Here is a 16,995-nt window from a genome sequence, read left to right on the forward strand (position 1 = left end):
ATTGATGTTCATACCACTACATGCAACAACTTATTTAACCTATTAACATGCAAAAATATATTTTCTCCAATGTGCAATATATACAATGCAAAGTACTTTCAGAAAATAAACAACACAATAATATATATATATATAATAATGCCAAATAGCAGAAATTTATGTTATTTAATGTGTTATTTTTTTATATTCTCTTATTCTTATATCTGTTCATATATCTATGTGTCTGTATCTTGAGCTGCTGTGAAAAGTAAAATTCACCACTGCAGGGTAAATAAAGTTATATCTTATCTTATCTTATCTTATATTTTCTTTTCTCATCTTATCTTATCTTATTAAAGGGAAACACTTGACAGCTGCTTCAAAGACGTTATCTATTTTAATTATGGAAATAAAAGATTAAATGGCATGTTATTATTAACCAAATACTATCGGCTCTCAGAACTACATTTGCCATCTGGGATGAGGACAAGAAATTGAACTAACAAATGTAATGTGACAATGGGAGAAGTGTCATGATATTTCCATTATGTCCCTATGCTGTACAACCATAGTGTACAACACGACAGGCTAACTACAAATGTAAAACTGACTTCAGTCCGGTCACGTGACTGTAGTGTTTCCGTGTCAGAGATGTGAACTGTGACCAGTGAGATCATATGGAGACAGAAATGAAACTAGAAACTACCAGTGGCAGAGCTCAGTAGGACTGGCTGACATAGGTAAGGTTGCCTTGTTGTAGTGATTAGTGTAGCAGCATTAAAATGCATTGTAGCTTGTCTATCTATTTGGCGTTAAACAGCACACTTGACATTGAGCTCTAAAGCTGATTGATATCAGAGACGTGTGCTTTGGTGTTGTAAAGTGCATTGGTTGCTTTTGCTCTTGTCATATATCGTCATTTTTTCAAGTTTTGTAGGAAACACAACTTCACCAAAAGTGTAACATATGACATTTATTGATCATTTCATTCAAAAAGGATGTAACAAATGGTGGCTATTGGCATAGTAATACCACTGTGTGTAAATTCTGTAACTTAAGAGAAATAATCAGGCAATTTTTTTGAACATGCCTTTGTGACTTAAGCAATATATGGTAACACTTTATTTTGAAGGTGTCTACATAAGAGTCACACAAGCCTGTCAGAAACATGACATGACAAGTATCATGAGCATTAATGTTACTACTTCAAAGTGTCATTAATGTTCATGACACATCCCATGTCATGTTTATGACACGCTCATGTCACTCTTATGTAGACACCTTAGAGTAAAGCGTTACCAATATTAGTGTCAACAATAAAACACTGATAAACTAAACTAAACTGATAACTGAACAATCTCCCTCTAGCTCTTCTTTGCTGGGTTCTTATCTGATGCCTATGTGGCAAATTGTCAAAGAAGTGATTATTATTAACTGAGGATGTAGGTGATTTTACCATAGTTGGCTGGTGTCATGAGGAGATGATTTATGCAAAAAATGACTTAGGCGATTATTTTAACAGTGTGACGATATGAGTTAAGTAACCTTCCCAATCAATTATTTCTATTCACTTTCAGGAAGCTTGTGATTCAAAATGCGCCCATCCTCCTGTGACACCTTTGTGGCTTTGCCCCCCTCCACTGAGAAACAACGCATCATCTTTGGGAAGAACTCTGACAGGCCTTGTGATGAAGTCCAGGAGGTGGTGTATTTTCCTGCCAGAGACTATGGTGCAGGGGAGAAAGTTGAGGTAGGTGACACAGACAGCTTGTTATTGCCCTCCAACCTTCAATTTCCCACATTGTGACTGCTCTTTGGTGAAAGTGCCATTGGATAACCATTAACTCTTTGTTTTTTTGCCACTGTATCTTCTTCCTCTTGGGAACAGTGCACATACATAGAGATTGACCAGGTTGCCCACACTTATGCAGTTGTGTTGAGTAAACCAGCATGGCTGTGGGGTGCAGAAATGGGTGCAAATGAGCACCAAGTGTGTATTGGAAATGAAGCAGTGTGGGGCAGAGAGAGTGCAGATGGTGACGAAGCTCTTCTGGGCATGGATCTGGTCAGGTAAAGCCCCTATAAAAGCATTTTTTTGTATTACCAAGCCTCTGTTACTTGCAAAACTACCTGCAGCTTGAGGTGCAAAGGAAATTTAACAACATAGTACCATAGTGCAGCGGCATAGCTAACCTATTGTTCATTTTGTGATAAAAGCACCAAATTTGGTACATATATAGCTTAATATATTTAATAAAAGACTAGATATTAGGCCATTGCATATTCGCAATATGATGACCATGGCGGCCATTTTGGAAAATGGCGGCCAGCTGTAACAAGTAGATAGAACCTGGGCCGCCTCCAAGCTGCTGTTTACATGTTTTCAACACCACAAATATTAATTACATAAAAGTTCAAGTGAAATATATATTTTTTAAACAAAAAAAATTAAAGAAAATGCAACAAAATGTTGATTGCCTCTGCATGTTTTTGTAATAAATGGAACCCATTGGCGTTCCTATGTTCCGCCTGCAATATATAATAACATTATAATACGATGAGATGACCAATAACTTTGTAAAAGTTTGTAAAAGTGTGAGTGAGTATTTTATTTGGTTCTCAAGGTTATAGGATCTAGATTATGTCCATTATTGTGCGTAGGCCCAATGGCAAAGGAAAGTTTAATCAACTGCCGGTAGCCATTTTGAAAAATGGCTGCCACAGCAACCAGGGTCTGAATTTGCCAAATTTGGTGCTTTTATCAGAAAATGAAAGATTACTATGATATATTGAGCTATGCTGCCCTACTACCAACCAATCCTATAGTTGTGAGTTCAGAATACAGAATTCATAGATACTTATAGACGAAGCAAACATAAATCTGTGACTCTGCGATTTTCCAGGCTTGGACTTGAGAGAGCCAATACAGCTGAGAAAGCTGTGGATGTTATTTCTGAGTTGCTGGTGAAATATGGCCAGGGAGGATCTTGCATGGAGGATGATTCTGGCTTCACCTACCACAACAGCTTCCTTATCTCAGACAGGAAGGAGGCGTGGCTACTGGAAACATCAGGGAAGCACTGGGCAGCAGAGAGAGTGGAAGGTAATCAAAAATGATTACCAAAAATAGGACCCCATTTGAAATGCAAGGCAGTGGGTTCAAAATGCACCTTTTTATGTTACAGTATTACAAGTATAATATAATTTAAATCCACTAAAAAACATGGAAAGGAGCCATTCGGTGTAGAAAAGAGAAAAAAATAGCTGCTAATTATGTGCACAAAGGCAGGCACTTATTTCTAGAGGCACTGATATGCCTCTAAAATTAAGGGGGAAATAGTTGACTTTGAAAAATGAATTTTGGCAGCCAAAAGCGTTAACTATAAGGCAAGAGTGGGATGTTTGCATTTGTGGTAAATCAAAGTTGGAGCTTCTTATGGAAAAGCACCTGGGGAAGTTTGAAACATGTTGCAATTATGTTTCAACACAGATTAATTGCATTACATTATATTTTGTTTTATCAAGCACACACTGGTATCTGTATATATGCTGCCTGAAAAATGTCAAGAAATGCCAGCACAAAATAATAATGTTGGTTGTCTACAATCAGTGTCATCATGACGTGGTTTGTCCACCAGAGAGCGCTGTCAAGTTAATTTTTCAACTGTGAAATGTCCTACTCGGTACAATATCTTGGTTACAATTCTGCAATTTTAACATGATTTTTTTAAAGACTCAGATACAAATAATGACACTGGCCTAACAACACAGTATCTGTTGGGCTACAGTTGCAAAACCTCCTGAACCATGAACATTATAGTAATCCTAACCTGGAGAAGTTGACTGCACTGATGGTGAAGAAGAACGGCTCCCATAATTCCACATTACTTCACAAAGCCAGCAATCTCTGTCTTTGACCCCATAGCGGCAGAAAATTACATATTGTGCATTTAAAACCACCTTTGAAGAATGTGAAGTAGTAAACAGATGCAGAATCACCACTTAGTTTTCTGATAACATAACACATTATTTATCGTCAAATAATGCTTAGTTTAAATCTGAGTAGCTAATCATCTTGTTTAACCCTTCTCCAGGTGGATATCGCAACATCTCAAACGAGTACGGCATAACGACTAAGATAGACAAGGAACATCCAGAAATGAGGGAATATGCCAAAAGCAAGGGCTGGTGGGATGGAAAGACTCAGTTCAACTTTGCCACGGTCTACTCCTTTACGACTACAGCCAGAATAGAAGCCGCTGGAAGCCGATACTGCGAGGGGAAGAAGTTGCTGGAAAAGAGCAATGGTTAGTAACGCACACTTCACTGTGGAGAATTGACACGCACGAGCAAAAACTTACACAAGCTCTACCGCTGTTTATCATGTGTTGATTTTATTTACTGAAGGTCACATCACTGCTGAGACAATGATGGATATCCTGAGGGATAAAGAGAGCGGCATCAACATGGAGGGCATGTTCATGACGACAGGAAGTATGGTGTCTGTGATACCGACGGATCCTGCTCTGCCAGGGGTTCACTATTTTACTGCCACTCCAGACCCTGAAAGGTACGGCGCTTCATCACACTTGAGCTGATAAAGCAGCCTTTGAATACATTTTGACAGCAGTTAATGAAGATTTAATAAGTCATTCTTTTGCACAACAGGTCTGTATTCAAACCTTTCATCTTTTTGGAGCACATTAATATGACGAAGGAGACTTATTCTCCTACTTACGGTCCAAATGACCCCGTAAAGAAGAAGCCCCGCTTCCAGAGCAAGCCTGACCGCAAACACCAGTTGTTTGTCAAACATGAGCTGGTGGCTGCCATCATTGAATCCTACAAGGTTAAACAATTTAATTCAATCCTGAAATATAACTACATTTTCCATTCCACTTTGTGCGGCCGCTGTCTCTTGAATGTTTCCTTACAGTTGTTTTTGTGTGCGTGTCTACAGGACAGAGGAAAGAAGATCACGGAAAGTATGAGGCAGCTGGAGAAGGAAAAGATGACGGAGATGGAAGAGATTCTTTCACATGGTATTGACGAACCTGATCTTAAGGCAGATCTGTTCTCAAAATCTGTAAAGGAGGAGATGGCTGTGTACGGAAAAAGCTGAAACCACAAAACATGTCTTCAGGGTGACAGTAGCACTATATGACCTTTTACCTTTTAGTCAGGTAGAAGTACAAACTTGCTCGTATAATAAATCACAACACAACTGAAAAGTAAATAACATTGTGTAAAAAAAATAAAGCAACCCAGGATACTCATGTTGAACAATATGGACTAAATTGTTGCCTTTATTGAATCAAATCACTGACCATAAATACAGGAAGGAGCAAATTCATCATGTGATACATTTCATTTGTTATACAGGAAGATATTTAAAGTATCAATAAAAATGTGGCAATTAAACATAGTTAAAATGGGTTTACAGCAGGTTCTTGTAAATTTGAGGGTTCGGTAACATGTATTTTAAAACAAATCCATATCATAAATATGCAGCCTTTGACAGTTTGTGTGCTGCACTCTGTATTCAAGTATTTTCTTCATTAAAAAGACCATTTTCACACCAGTTTTCTCTACACGACTGAGTTAATTATAAACACCAACCAGTGCATTTAAAAAATGTAATTTAGCAATTACTTTTCACAGTCTGAGTTTCATACAGTTATCACTTATTAACAGTCATAACTATTTTTATTTTCAAGTTGCAATTTGCTTTGTTGTCCCTTTTAAAACCTAATAAAAACAACTTCAACATTTTCATTGCAACTTTAAGATCCCCCCCTTCAAACTGGCAAGTGGTTTGTTGAATCCGTGTGTTGTCCAACATAACCATGGTTACAGTGTAACTACTGTTCTACATCAGTGCAAAGTCATGTTAAACTGCTGGTCATCAAAGCTACTCGTGCTCCATTCTACAACACCAGTTAACTAACTGGTGGAACTAACTTAATCAAAAGATAAATTAATGGAAAAAGGATGCAGATTTAACCACATCTTCCCTTTTTTCTTTTGGCAAGTGGTTTTGGTAGAAGAGTGATAATACACTCTGAAGTGTCCCAGGAAAGGACAATACATTCAGCAGAAGAGTGGAACATTTTGCCTGCACATAGAATTTTTTTTATTTGAAGGCAGCTTTTTGCATTGCACTCCGACGCAGCATAAAAGAAAACAACTAAAAGTCAAAGTGCATGTATTGAGACTGCATAAAAAGGCCTAAAAGTCTTTTAAAAAAGCAGCTAAGCCTTGTTTAACCCTTGAAGATTGGCAATGCTCATTATGTTATTCTTAGAAATGCATATTATTTTTGTAGTTTTATTCATTAGTCCTTTTCAGTTGTGTTAATATTTTACCAACCAACTTCCCTGCAGATTAAAGCATGCAGAGATGTCACTACAACTCAGTCAAACAGACCCGACAGCTTGAAATGTAAATAAACTAGCAGTGTCCCATATTAACATGCAAGCGAAACTGACAAATGTTAAAATGGTTATTGTCCATTATGGACATCAGTGAAAATACTTCTTGGTTAAAATCTAATCTGCACATTGATGGATTATAACTGCCATCTCAAGTAATCCCACTTTAGGTTTTAACTCAAAATAAATGGTTCTGTTGAAGTGGCTAAACAGGAGGTTTACTGTGCATGTATGATCATCCGACAGCTCATATTCCTGATTGACTGTTATAGCAATGTTTCAGCAACTCAAGATGTCAGCAATTATCTTGAGAAGTTAAATGTTAAAATAAAAAATAAGAAATTTTACTTAAAAGATAATAATAATAATAATTCCCTTTAAGACCAAATCCACACGATGCATTTGGCCTCTTTGGTTTGAAAGTTTGAAGTCTGTTACACTAGTGAACAAACCCAACATCACAGTCTGCTGTGGTCTGTTCCAGCACCCAACCAGGATAATATGCTGCACAATACTGCATTGTGAAGTGCTGGACGGGATGTACGTTCAGAGTATGGCAGTGCAAGCACAATTTTTAATCTGGATAGGTTACGGTCAGTATTGTTCTTCATGTTGCCTGACCTCAACTAAAATGCCAATTACCTTTGGTAAAACAAGAAATGTGGACTTTATGTCTTATGCTCTGAAGCGGTAATGAAGGCGACTGTCTTGGAAGTCGTATTCCTGCCCGATGTGCTGGAGTACACCACCCTGCTGCAACTGTGACCCGTAGAATACCGCCTCTCCGCGGTCCTGAGCCAGGCCTACCTGCTGGAGCCACTCCACAAGTTCACACCCAAGAAAACAGTCCACCACAGTCCTCTTCCCACACCTGAAAGTAACAGGAAACATTCACCCAATGGTCTATTGACTTTTTAAAGGCAGAATGAGTAGTATTTGTCTGTTGCAATTTGAAAAATAAAATATTCTCCTCCCCATTATCTCCTCAGTGCTGCCCAAGCAGGGGAAAGCCGATCCCAGATTCATTCTTGTTCTGGAACAGGTTTTACCTGTTTGGCATTTTGCCAAATTGCTATATTTGTGCTTGGATTTTGTTTTTTGTCCAGCCCACATACACTGCATGATGTGGCCTGGGGGTTGCCCAGAAACGTCCCGAGCACAGTAAAATGAAAAGAGAAAATTCGGGGAGAGGGCAGGGTCTCTGCAGATACAGACACCACCACACACTGGGTCATGAGTGATGATTAAGAATGCTTATATCTGTGTCTAGACAGTTTTTTAGGAAAACCTTTCTCATTCTGCCCTTTAGGATAGCTACAAGAAAGGACAGAAGAAACAAATAGACCCCAAATGCTATAAGTATGATACATAAAGGTTAAGCATTTTTTTAAGTAATGTCCAATGTAAATACATACTAGAAAGTGTTTCTTCACACAGATGTTTATTTAAGACATTTTATCATCAACCTCTGACCAGAGCAGCGGTGAGTAGGACGGCGTGCTCTCACCTTCTCTTTTTGACAATGTCATGAGAACACTGGTCTTTGTGGTATTTGGTGAACTGGGTGCAGGTCATCCTAATTTCCTCAGGTAAATCAGTCTGCGGCTGCTCTTCTAGCTTCTTTCCGTACCACAGTCTGTATAACCTAAACACCATTCAACAAAAACAAAATATGAAAGTATTGAGTATAAAGAAGTGTGCACATAGTATATGTAAATACACAGTGCATACTGTATTTCATGCATATAAAAAGTTTTGTATCATAAATGTTCTTCACCTCTTTTTAAATGGCAGTATAATCAGATGCTTGTCCAGGCCAAACAGAGCAAAGGAGAGAAATCCCTGGTGACAAAAAACATGTCATGACACTGGTGCTGTGTGAATATAAATTATTAAAATCTTGGTATCTGGAACACAAACCTGCCCATAGTTAGCCACAGCACAGAAGAACTGCAACTCCAAGTAGAGTCTACCAGGAACTGGGTTAAAGAGCAACCACACGCAGCTGGACAGGTTCTGTCATTACAGGAATTCAGAGAAAATTTATGTTTGAGATGTAAAACTACAAAATCCTGTCAAAGGAACCAACTTAAACAACCAGTTGAGTGAACAGTGACATAAATGTATGTGTGCTGAACTGCCTAAATAAAATGTGCGTATTTACAGGCTTTTCTACATTTTTTAGATTAAGAGAAAACCATTAACCACACACCACAAATTTACTGGTATTTACAGGTCTTATTTAATCAATTTCTTATCTGTTAAGACCAATAAATAATAATCCAAACATAAGGATTTTCTTTGGAGAAGGCTTCCACCGATCAAGTGAGTGAGTTGGAAATTACACGGCTCAGCCATTTGTGTCTGATTTGGTTTGTGATGCACTAAATATAATGATGCAGGCAGTAAGGCTGACTTCATGTCACTGTAAAAGTGAAAGGTGGTGGTTTACTCACAGCAAGCAAGCTGACAGTCAGAAGCAAACACAAGAGGACATGACGGGCCACTTGTCTATCTGCAACCTGTTGGAGCTCCTCCACTTGGACAAGCAGGCAGTCTGTGGACTCGCAGCTGTTCTCACACAGACCTGAGGGTGGCAGCACAACAGAGATATGAGTAATATTGTGGAGAAAAACTACATTTCTCAATGATTGTTGTCGTTCTGTACTGATATGTTTGGGTTTTATTTACTGGGGTTTTTTACATGGTTAAACTGCATGTCAGTTGCTTATGAATACAGTACCTGGGAGTGTGGATGGTGTGTTGTTCATGTTCGTGCTGATGATCATGTCAGGCATGGGCTGGGGTGGCGCACATTCACATATGAGGCACGCTGATAACAAAAAGATAAAAGTGAGAGTGACTATTTACCATATTACTGAAATATCCTCCCAGTTCACACTGGAGGCAAACCATGCATACAATATATGAGGAATACAAGTAAAGCACTCAAATCCCTTACTTTGGTAAAAGTAGAAATACATTAATTTAAAAAAAATAATCCAGTCGAGGTGAATTCAAAATGTTACCTCAGTAAAATTAAAGAAGCATTATCAGCAAAACATACTTTAAGTACCATAAGTACTCAGTTTGCATAATGGCACCTATAAAAAGGGTTATGTTAGGATAGAATGTTATATGATCCCATTTTAAATACGTTTTATATCACTGGGTAGATTAGTAACACAGTACCTCATCGTATCATATTCGTATATATTTTTTCATGATAAGTAACGATAACTGTCAAACGAATGTATATTTTCCTCTCAAATATGGTGGAGTATAAGTGTAAATTAATTTTAAATGGGAATACTCAAGTAAAGTACAAGAATTGGACAGTCAACAAAACAAACTTGCAGAACTGGTTTTCATCTATTATAACTATAGACTAATAAATCCAACCACTCCCCTCTTGACATCTCCTTATAAAAGTAAACTTTTACTATGCTAGGCTCAATAATAAAATCACAGTCATGTGTTTCAATAGCATTGTTTGTGAGAGATAATGTGTTGCATTCCTTACTATAAATAATTAACTGAACATATCAGGAACTTCAGATATCATGTTTCCTCCAGATAATGACACCCAAAAGGTTTTCTTCCTGCTATTTCTTTGTTTATTTAGCATTTTTTGTAACTGTAGAGGCTTTTTTTACTCATGTACTTGGAAATGATCTGTGGGGGGAAGAACATCATACAGAAGTTGCATTGCCTACGTGGCAGTTTGCAGCAGACGACTTAGATAAGAGTTAGTCTTGGCTCTGGATTATTGATAATGCTCTTCTGTTCCTTTCAAGGTGAGTATTTACTGACAAAGCATTTTAGATGTTAGGACTTCCTGTGTATGCTCCGGTGATTACCGTGTGCTGTGATAAGCACCACCAAACCGTTGTGCTTGGTAACCCAGTATTTATCTAGTGTCGTCAATGTGTATTCAAACAAAATTAAAACTCGGTTAAATGGTTTAAATAAGAGAAACTACCTCTGTTGAGATCTCCTGATGGGGTGACTGGCTCAAACAGACTCTGGTCTTCAAGATTCTCTGCAGAATTTCCCTCTTGGATTTGGTCACTGTGGTCCCAGCTTCCTCTCCTGAGACACACAAGAGAGCAACCTCCCAGCAGTATGCTGAGGGAAACTACAACTGTGGTGCAGATTATCTGTCAAAAAACGCACATACAGACATGCAGACCTTAAGTAATTCCCTGTGTAACATATAACCAGAATTTAGTTCTAAACATTCCTAAAAATGAGCTAACATTATCAATAGATTGTGATGAATAGTTTTGACATTATGTCAAAGGCATCTGTGTATTTTGTTGCAGAGATATCCACTGCAATGATCACGCTGACCAGCTAGCCCTGGCCTGTCCAGTCTTACAATATCACCTGGTCGACAGCACACGTGAAGATAATAACATAGAAGTGTTATTTTGACTGAATCTCTGAATTTTAGCAGTTCGGTCGAGTTTTATTCATTCTTACCTGCTTTTAGATAGTGGCTTTTATTTTTATAACTGATGACTGTAAATTTAGACTGGATGGACTAAAAAATGTCGATCGAATCACTGTATTGTAACCACTTGGCATTTCTGTTATAAGTTAAGGCAAGATTTGAAGTTTCAACCATGTGGCCAGATATTACACAATGCACCTGGCAGAAAACAGGAAAGATTTCCGCTTCTGTTGTTACCTGTGATTTGCCGTAAAAGAATGTTGGGTCAATCGTGTCAGGAAGTTTCTCCCCAGAAATGAGTAACACAGCAGTTACTAAGGCTGGAGCCCTGTTAATATAGAGACAAAATGTCACTTACAGCACTAAAATAAAATAAAAATGTGAACCAGCTCAACAACACCAAATTGCAGATTAAATCTGGAAGAATCTAAAGAGTTTGTTTGATTATTTACATTCAAGTGAGGTGTCATTACCACTGTGAGATCACCCTCCTTTTTAAACTGGTCAGTTCTACTTAAGGGTAGGTTTCCTGGTTTTTGGTTGTGGCTCCAATTTTTGAGTCAGTAGACCAGAAAAACTAGCTGAGTTTCATTTCTGTGTTTCTTCTTCCTAAAAGTGACTCACCCCCAGCCAGCAATGACAAACACAGCTGGTGAAACTTTCACATCCTCATAGCTTTTCAAAAGCACAAGAGAGAGTGCTATTAGACCTAAAACGACAAATATGTATTACAGAATTAGCAATCAAAATCAGATAAATTAATGCAGTGTAATTTGAGGTTAATGTGCACACACAGCATACCTGGCCAAAAAAAGGTACTGTAGAGTGAGGTACATAATAATGTGAACGTCAGGACCTGCCCGACAAAGTTGTCTTCTTTCACCACAAATTTCCACAGAATCATCCCAGTGCAAGTTAGAAACTAGAGACCACACCAAAACAAATGCAGATATTTACTGATGTGAAACTAGAGGTCTTGTCAGTTTAATTAATGCAATAAAAAAATCAATTTAGAGAGTATGTGCAAGCGTACTCACCTGGGCCAAGAAAAGGTTCACTGTGAACATGTGAGGTAGCCTCTTGAATTTCTTACTTAAAAACATGACACCGATTGTCCACACCTGTCAGAGAAAACACATTTCCTGAATTATTCCAGCTACCTACAAGCTCACCTACAATAAGACTTGCACAGATGTTAAATGCAATTAATATTAAACATGGCTGGTTATATATATTTAAAATAAAGGAAAGTGTGACAATATTTAACAAAATGGGAGAAACACTAAACATAAAGAAATTAAGTACAAGATACTGCAGAATGCAAACACAAATATCTTTTATCATAATAAAAATGATTATTCATTGTTTATAACCACAAGTTGCAGGTTCCTTAGAGATAAGCTGAAAGAGGGAAAAATGAGGAAGTAGATCTATAAGTCTGTAAAGCATCTGTCTGCCCCCACATCCTCTCAATGACTGACTCTTTTAATGTCAACAGTGGTTCGAACATTTAACAAGAAGCCACATTTTGCGTTTCTGTCAGATGAGTGTGTCATTATTATAGTGAATTGTGCCATTTACTCACAAACTAAACAAACTAAAAATATTGCAGGCCAAACTGCTTTTAGTCATGAAGCCGAACATAACTTTTCCTTGACCTCAGTTTCGTTGTGCGGAGATAAAACACAAAATAAACAATAGAACCAGCTGATAAAAGTTTAGTTATAAAACGTTAGCCAACAACAAGTTTACATATGACACACTTAGGGCTGTCCCTAGTCACACATAAGTCTCTGGTTAAAACTTACCAGTGGAACCAAGCTCACTATGCTGAGGTTAAAGCTGACATTCTGCAATGAATTCATCCACAGCTGAGGATCCATCCAACGCATTGTCAGTAACCAGGCTGAAACGTACATTATTGGAGCTGACAGAAAAGTGCTGATCACCATCCCTGAGGTTACCTGTTAGGAAGCAAAAAAACCCAATTAGAAACAGAGTTATACATTTTTTTTTAAAATAGTCTGTAACTGAATGAGAGACAGGAGGTTGGCAGGTAGATGTAAGCAACTCACAACTTCTAGCTCTGCGTTATAATAGACAGCATAGATGGCCACACTTGGTGCAGTGGGAAACACTCCATAAAGAAAGGCATAATTGGAGAGACTTGAATGGTTCGAAGTGCTGCTGTTGCTATTGTCCAGCAGATCCACCATATCTTTACAAATCAGCGGCATCAGCAACCTGAAAGTCAAATCAAAAGGCTGGTGTCAGAACCATTATCTGAGGGGTTAGTTAACACTACACTGAAAAATGCAGTGCTACTAAAATATTTATATACACTAGCTATTATGATGCCATGCACTCCTGAGAACTCTTAACATGTCATCCATTTGGTAAAAGACTTGTGGTCTGAGAAAGGCCTGAGTCACCCAAACCCTCAGCACAAAACAACATGTTGGGAGCATTTTACAAAGCTCCAACCTGCTGACTCTCTACACTCCTTATAAAGAGGTCATATGATAACACTAAATCACCTTTTCCACAAACAGAGGTGCAGTAAAAAAAAATGTTCCACTCACAGTTTTGCTGTAATAAGTAATATCAGTGTCACGACTGTGGATCTGGTTAATTTTCCCATCTGTCCCACCATGGAGAGACCCAAGTAGAAGAGTGCTGCTCCCCCAAAAGAGTTGGCCAAGCCATCCACAAATTCAGCCATGAAGGGAGGAATTGTCTGGTGCAGGGCAAAATGGGCGATGATGCCGATGACAACCATGAACACTATAGGGTTCTTCAGGACCTGTAAAAGTACATGTCCCACTATCACGATTTTTCTCTGCTGGTGGTTTCCCTGATTCTTCCACTTCTGGATCTCACACAAGGCAAAGCCAATGGGGTTTAGAAGCATCAGGGACACAGGTGCAACCAGGTAGATGTACTGGAGGTACTCTGGGTATGTGCTCTGGTACAGGGCCTCAACTGTGGAGAAATATGAAGAGGAATGGGCTCAATATTAACAAAGTCAGCTTGGCACATCTGACTTGTTGGGGCATGCAGCATAATAGCAGTTAACAACATTGTGTTCAAAATAGAGAGCAGTTCTTGGAACTAAAGTTTCAAGTGAAATGAAACAAAAAAGATACTTTTGGAAACGTTATCACTTGATGATCATATGTGGAGAAAAGAGAAATGGCTTATGCAATAAATTCTGCAACACTTTAATGAGGAACAACTGCTGAAATCATACTGCTGAAGTTATTCAATCATGCGTAATTAGGTATGTTTATTTATTTAATAACAGCCTGCAAAGATTAAAAGTAGCCTAAGTTAAATAAACATGTAAAGAGACAAATGGTGTGCAGTTACATTTCTTTTCCCTCTCAAAATTTGACAATTACGCCTGTTTTGGCGGATTTCATGTATACATTTTCATTTCCCAAGTAGCTGAGCATAAGCATGGTCAGATATGTTTATATTTTTGCAGTACAAAATATTGAATCACACTTTGCTAAGAAATTATCAGACTTTTTTAAGGAACATTTTTGGAATGGGTGCAATGTTAATAAGTGTGGGCCGTGAAATCCAGTTTGCTTAGGTAGTCTACAGTGTTAACACATGGATAATTATACTTTTGGTTTGATGGATGGGCAAACATTAGGACAGCATGATTAGTTGTTGCAGCAGTGAATGAAAAGCACTGTGGGTGGCAGGCTTAAGGGCGTTATACTTACCGATAGGATATCCCAAAGCAAAGTCATTGCTTTGGGTGGCAAATATTGCGAAAAGCCCAGCCTTACTAAAGCGGCTCTCAGGACTGGAAACTATCAACGTGAGAATGGAGACAATGAAGAACACAGACACTTTGGCGATGAGGATGCTCCACAGGAATGGCCAGATGACGTTACCAAAGTCCAACAGTACCATGTTCTTGAACAGCAGTGCAGGGAGGGCAAACTTGGACACAAAATTCCCCAATCCTTTAGCTTGGGTGGACGTGATGATGTTTGCCCTCCCTGCGATGTATCCACATAATATTATCCCAAAGCACTCCAGGAGAGCCGGTAAGAGCTTGTCAATAGACATGCTGGAGGATGAGAGAGCGGAGGGGTCAGGGTCTTCTTCCCCATGTGAAAAGTTGTTGTTTCTGCCCAGTTGCTCCATCATGTTGATCATCCCTCCAGTGTCACCTGTCATGCCTGGTTTGCAGTCATGTTAATGTCCTGCTCTTCACTGCCGGGACACCGGAAGAGGGAAATAAGCCACAGTCAAAGGAGGAGTTAAAGTAGTTAGCTGTTACAGCTGTTGGTGCAAAGGTAACGTTTATCAGATAACTACGTAAAACGATCATCAGATCAGACTTAATGACAAATTGTAAACCGTACAGCCAATAAGCAATGCTTAATGTGCACAATTTCAGCATAAATACGGCAATTAACCCTCTGGAGTCCAGCTATTAATTGAAAATACACGTTTTATTTACAGTAATAATTTTATGTATATATATATGTAAATTTTCTTTCTAAAATGAAAACTATTAATTTTTAATTTACATAGAAATAGACTGTTTTGTAGTTTTATTATTTTTTGTGTATTATTTTTTGTGTGTATAAATGGTAAAAATGGTAAAATCAGACTGATAGCCAACTTTGTGTCGAGAAAAAGGAGCCATGCAGGTGATGTAAGGACAGACAGAAAGATGCTAAACAGAGACAGAAACGATGCATAGGCAGTTGACAAATTTGAACCAAAACCTCGTGGACTTCATAAATGAGCTCACCTCTGAATGGCTCCTGACGTACCATGTGTCAGTCAAATGTCAGTTGGAGGAGCCGTTAGCCAGGAAGCTAACTACAAACTCGTGACAAGAGTCTTGTTGTCGCCGAAAACAACTACGTAGAGTTACTTGACTTCATGACCAAACTTTTAAACGCACTGTAACAAAGGTGTTAACATTACTCCAGGCTACCTAACCGTTCACATGTCGGGTTATATAGGTATTTAGCCAGTTTAGTTCCCACCCAGCAACTTTCATAATCCCTGATTTGTCAACAACCAGTTCAACCAATCACATTATCCAGAAGGCGACAGAGGGCGGGGCTTTCTCCACCTACACACGTCAGTCAAAATGTTGCCTTCAGTTTTAAATAACGTCACCCTGTTAAATAATCGCCTAACTCATTTTTTTCAAGTTTTGAAGGAAACACAAAAAACTTCACCAAAAGTGTAACATATGACATTTATTGATCATTTCACTCAAAAAGGATGTAACAAAGGATGGCTATTGACATAGTAATAACACTGTGTGTAAATTATGTAATTTAAGAGAGATAAATGATCTGCTAACACTTTATTTTGAAGGTGTCTAAATAAGAGTCACACAAGCCTGTCAGAAACATGACATGACAAGTATCATGAGCATTAATGTTACTTCAAAGTGTCATTAATGTTTATGACACATCCCATGTCATGTCTATGACACGCTCATGTCACTCTTATGTAGACACCTTCAAAATAAAGTGTTACCAGATCTTGCTTAAGTCACAAAGGCATGTTCAAAAAATTGCCTAAGTCACATTTTATTGTGACTTAGGCATAATAAATCTGCTTAAGTCACACACTTGACATAGGCCATTATCTTAAAGGGGTAAAATCACATGATCTCATCAACTGAGGATTTAGGAGATTTTAACATAGGTGGCCGGCGATATGAGGAGATGATTTAGGCAAAAAAAACAAAAAACAATTTTGACAAAAAATGACTTAGGCGGTTATTTTAACAGTGTGACAATATGTAAATATAAATTCCACATAACTCCAAAAGCAAAAGGAGTGAGTTCATCATGTGAACTGGGGTTGAAACCAATACAGTAATTACATTATATATATTATAAATATACTTATCATCATACTGAATAGCATACTCTCTACTACCCCTGAAGTCATGACAAATAATAATGCAATGGAACTTTTTAGTTGAACAGAGGAATATGATTTTTTTCTGTTGGTCTAATGTACAGATGTTAAATCCAAGATGTTTGTGATGTAATGGAAAATTGTCAGAAGCAGAAACATACTCATTTTCATTCATCAAGTACGACACAAAAAGTATATTGTTTAAAATCGGCA

At 38.1% G+C, this 16,995-nt stretch overlaps 2 protein-coding genes across 2 annotated transcripts; one reads left to right on the forward strand and one right to left on the reverse strand.

Annotated features, from left to right (window-relative positions):
- The first annotated feature begins 622 nt into the window (after positions 1-622).
- Positions 623-5,561, forward strand: scrn3 (secernin 3). Its single transcript, XM_059343028.1, has 8 exons — positions 623-719; positions 1,557-1,729; positions 1,868-2,049; positions 2,883-3,082; positions 4,074-4,286; positions 4,387-4,549; positions 4,648-4,828; positions 4,940-5,561. Exons 2-8 carry the CDS (start codon positions 1,574-1,576, stop codon positions 5,099-5,101), a joined length of 1,257 nt encoding a protein of 418 aa, XP_059199011.1. The 5' UTR covers positions 623-719; positions 1,557-1,573; the 3' UTR covers positions 5,102-5,561.
- A 245-nt stretch (positions 5,562-5,806) lies between these two features.
- gpr155a (G protein-coupled receptor 155a) lies at positions 5,807-15,377 on the reverse strand. The gene is made up of 15 exons (XM_059343027.1): positions 14,601-15,377; positions 13,449-13,848; positions 12,942-13,110; positions 12,675-12,830; positions 11,904-11,987; positions 11,668-11,788; positions 11,491-11,575; positions 11,104-11,194; positions 10,393-10,570; positions 9,154-9,243; positions 8,867-8,997; positions 8,331-8,426; positions 8,188-8,252; positions 7,918-8,055; positions 5,807-7,281 (listed from the first exon to the last, which is right to left on the reverse strand). The coding sequence occupies exons 1-15, from the start codon at positions 15,061-15,063 to the stop codon at positions 7,086-7,088; spliced, it is 2,463 nt and encodes an 820-aa protein (XP_059199010.1). The 5' UTR covers positions 15,064-15,377; the 3' UTR covers positions 5,807-7,085.
- Between the last annotated feature and the right edge of the window lie 1,618 nt (positions 15,378-16,995).

Source organism: Centropristis striata, chromosome 10 (genome assembly GCF_030273125.1).
Source record: "Centropristis striata isolate RG_2023a ecotype Rhode Island chromosome 10, C.striata_1.0, whole genome shotgun sequence".
Classification (NCBI taxonomy): domain Eukaryota; kingdom Metazoa; phylum Chordata; class Actinopteri; order Perciformes; family Serranidae; genus Centropristis; species Centropristis striata.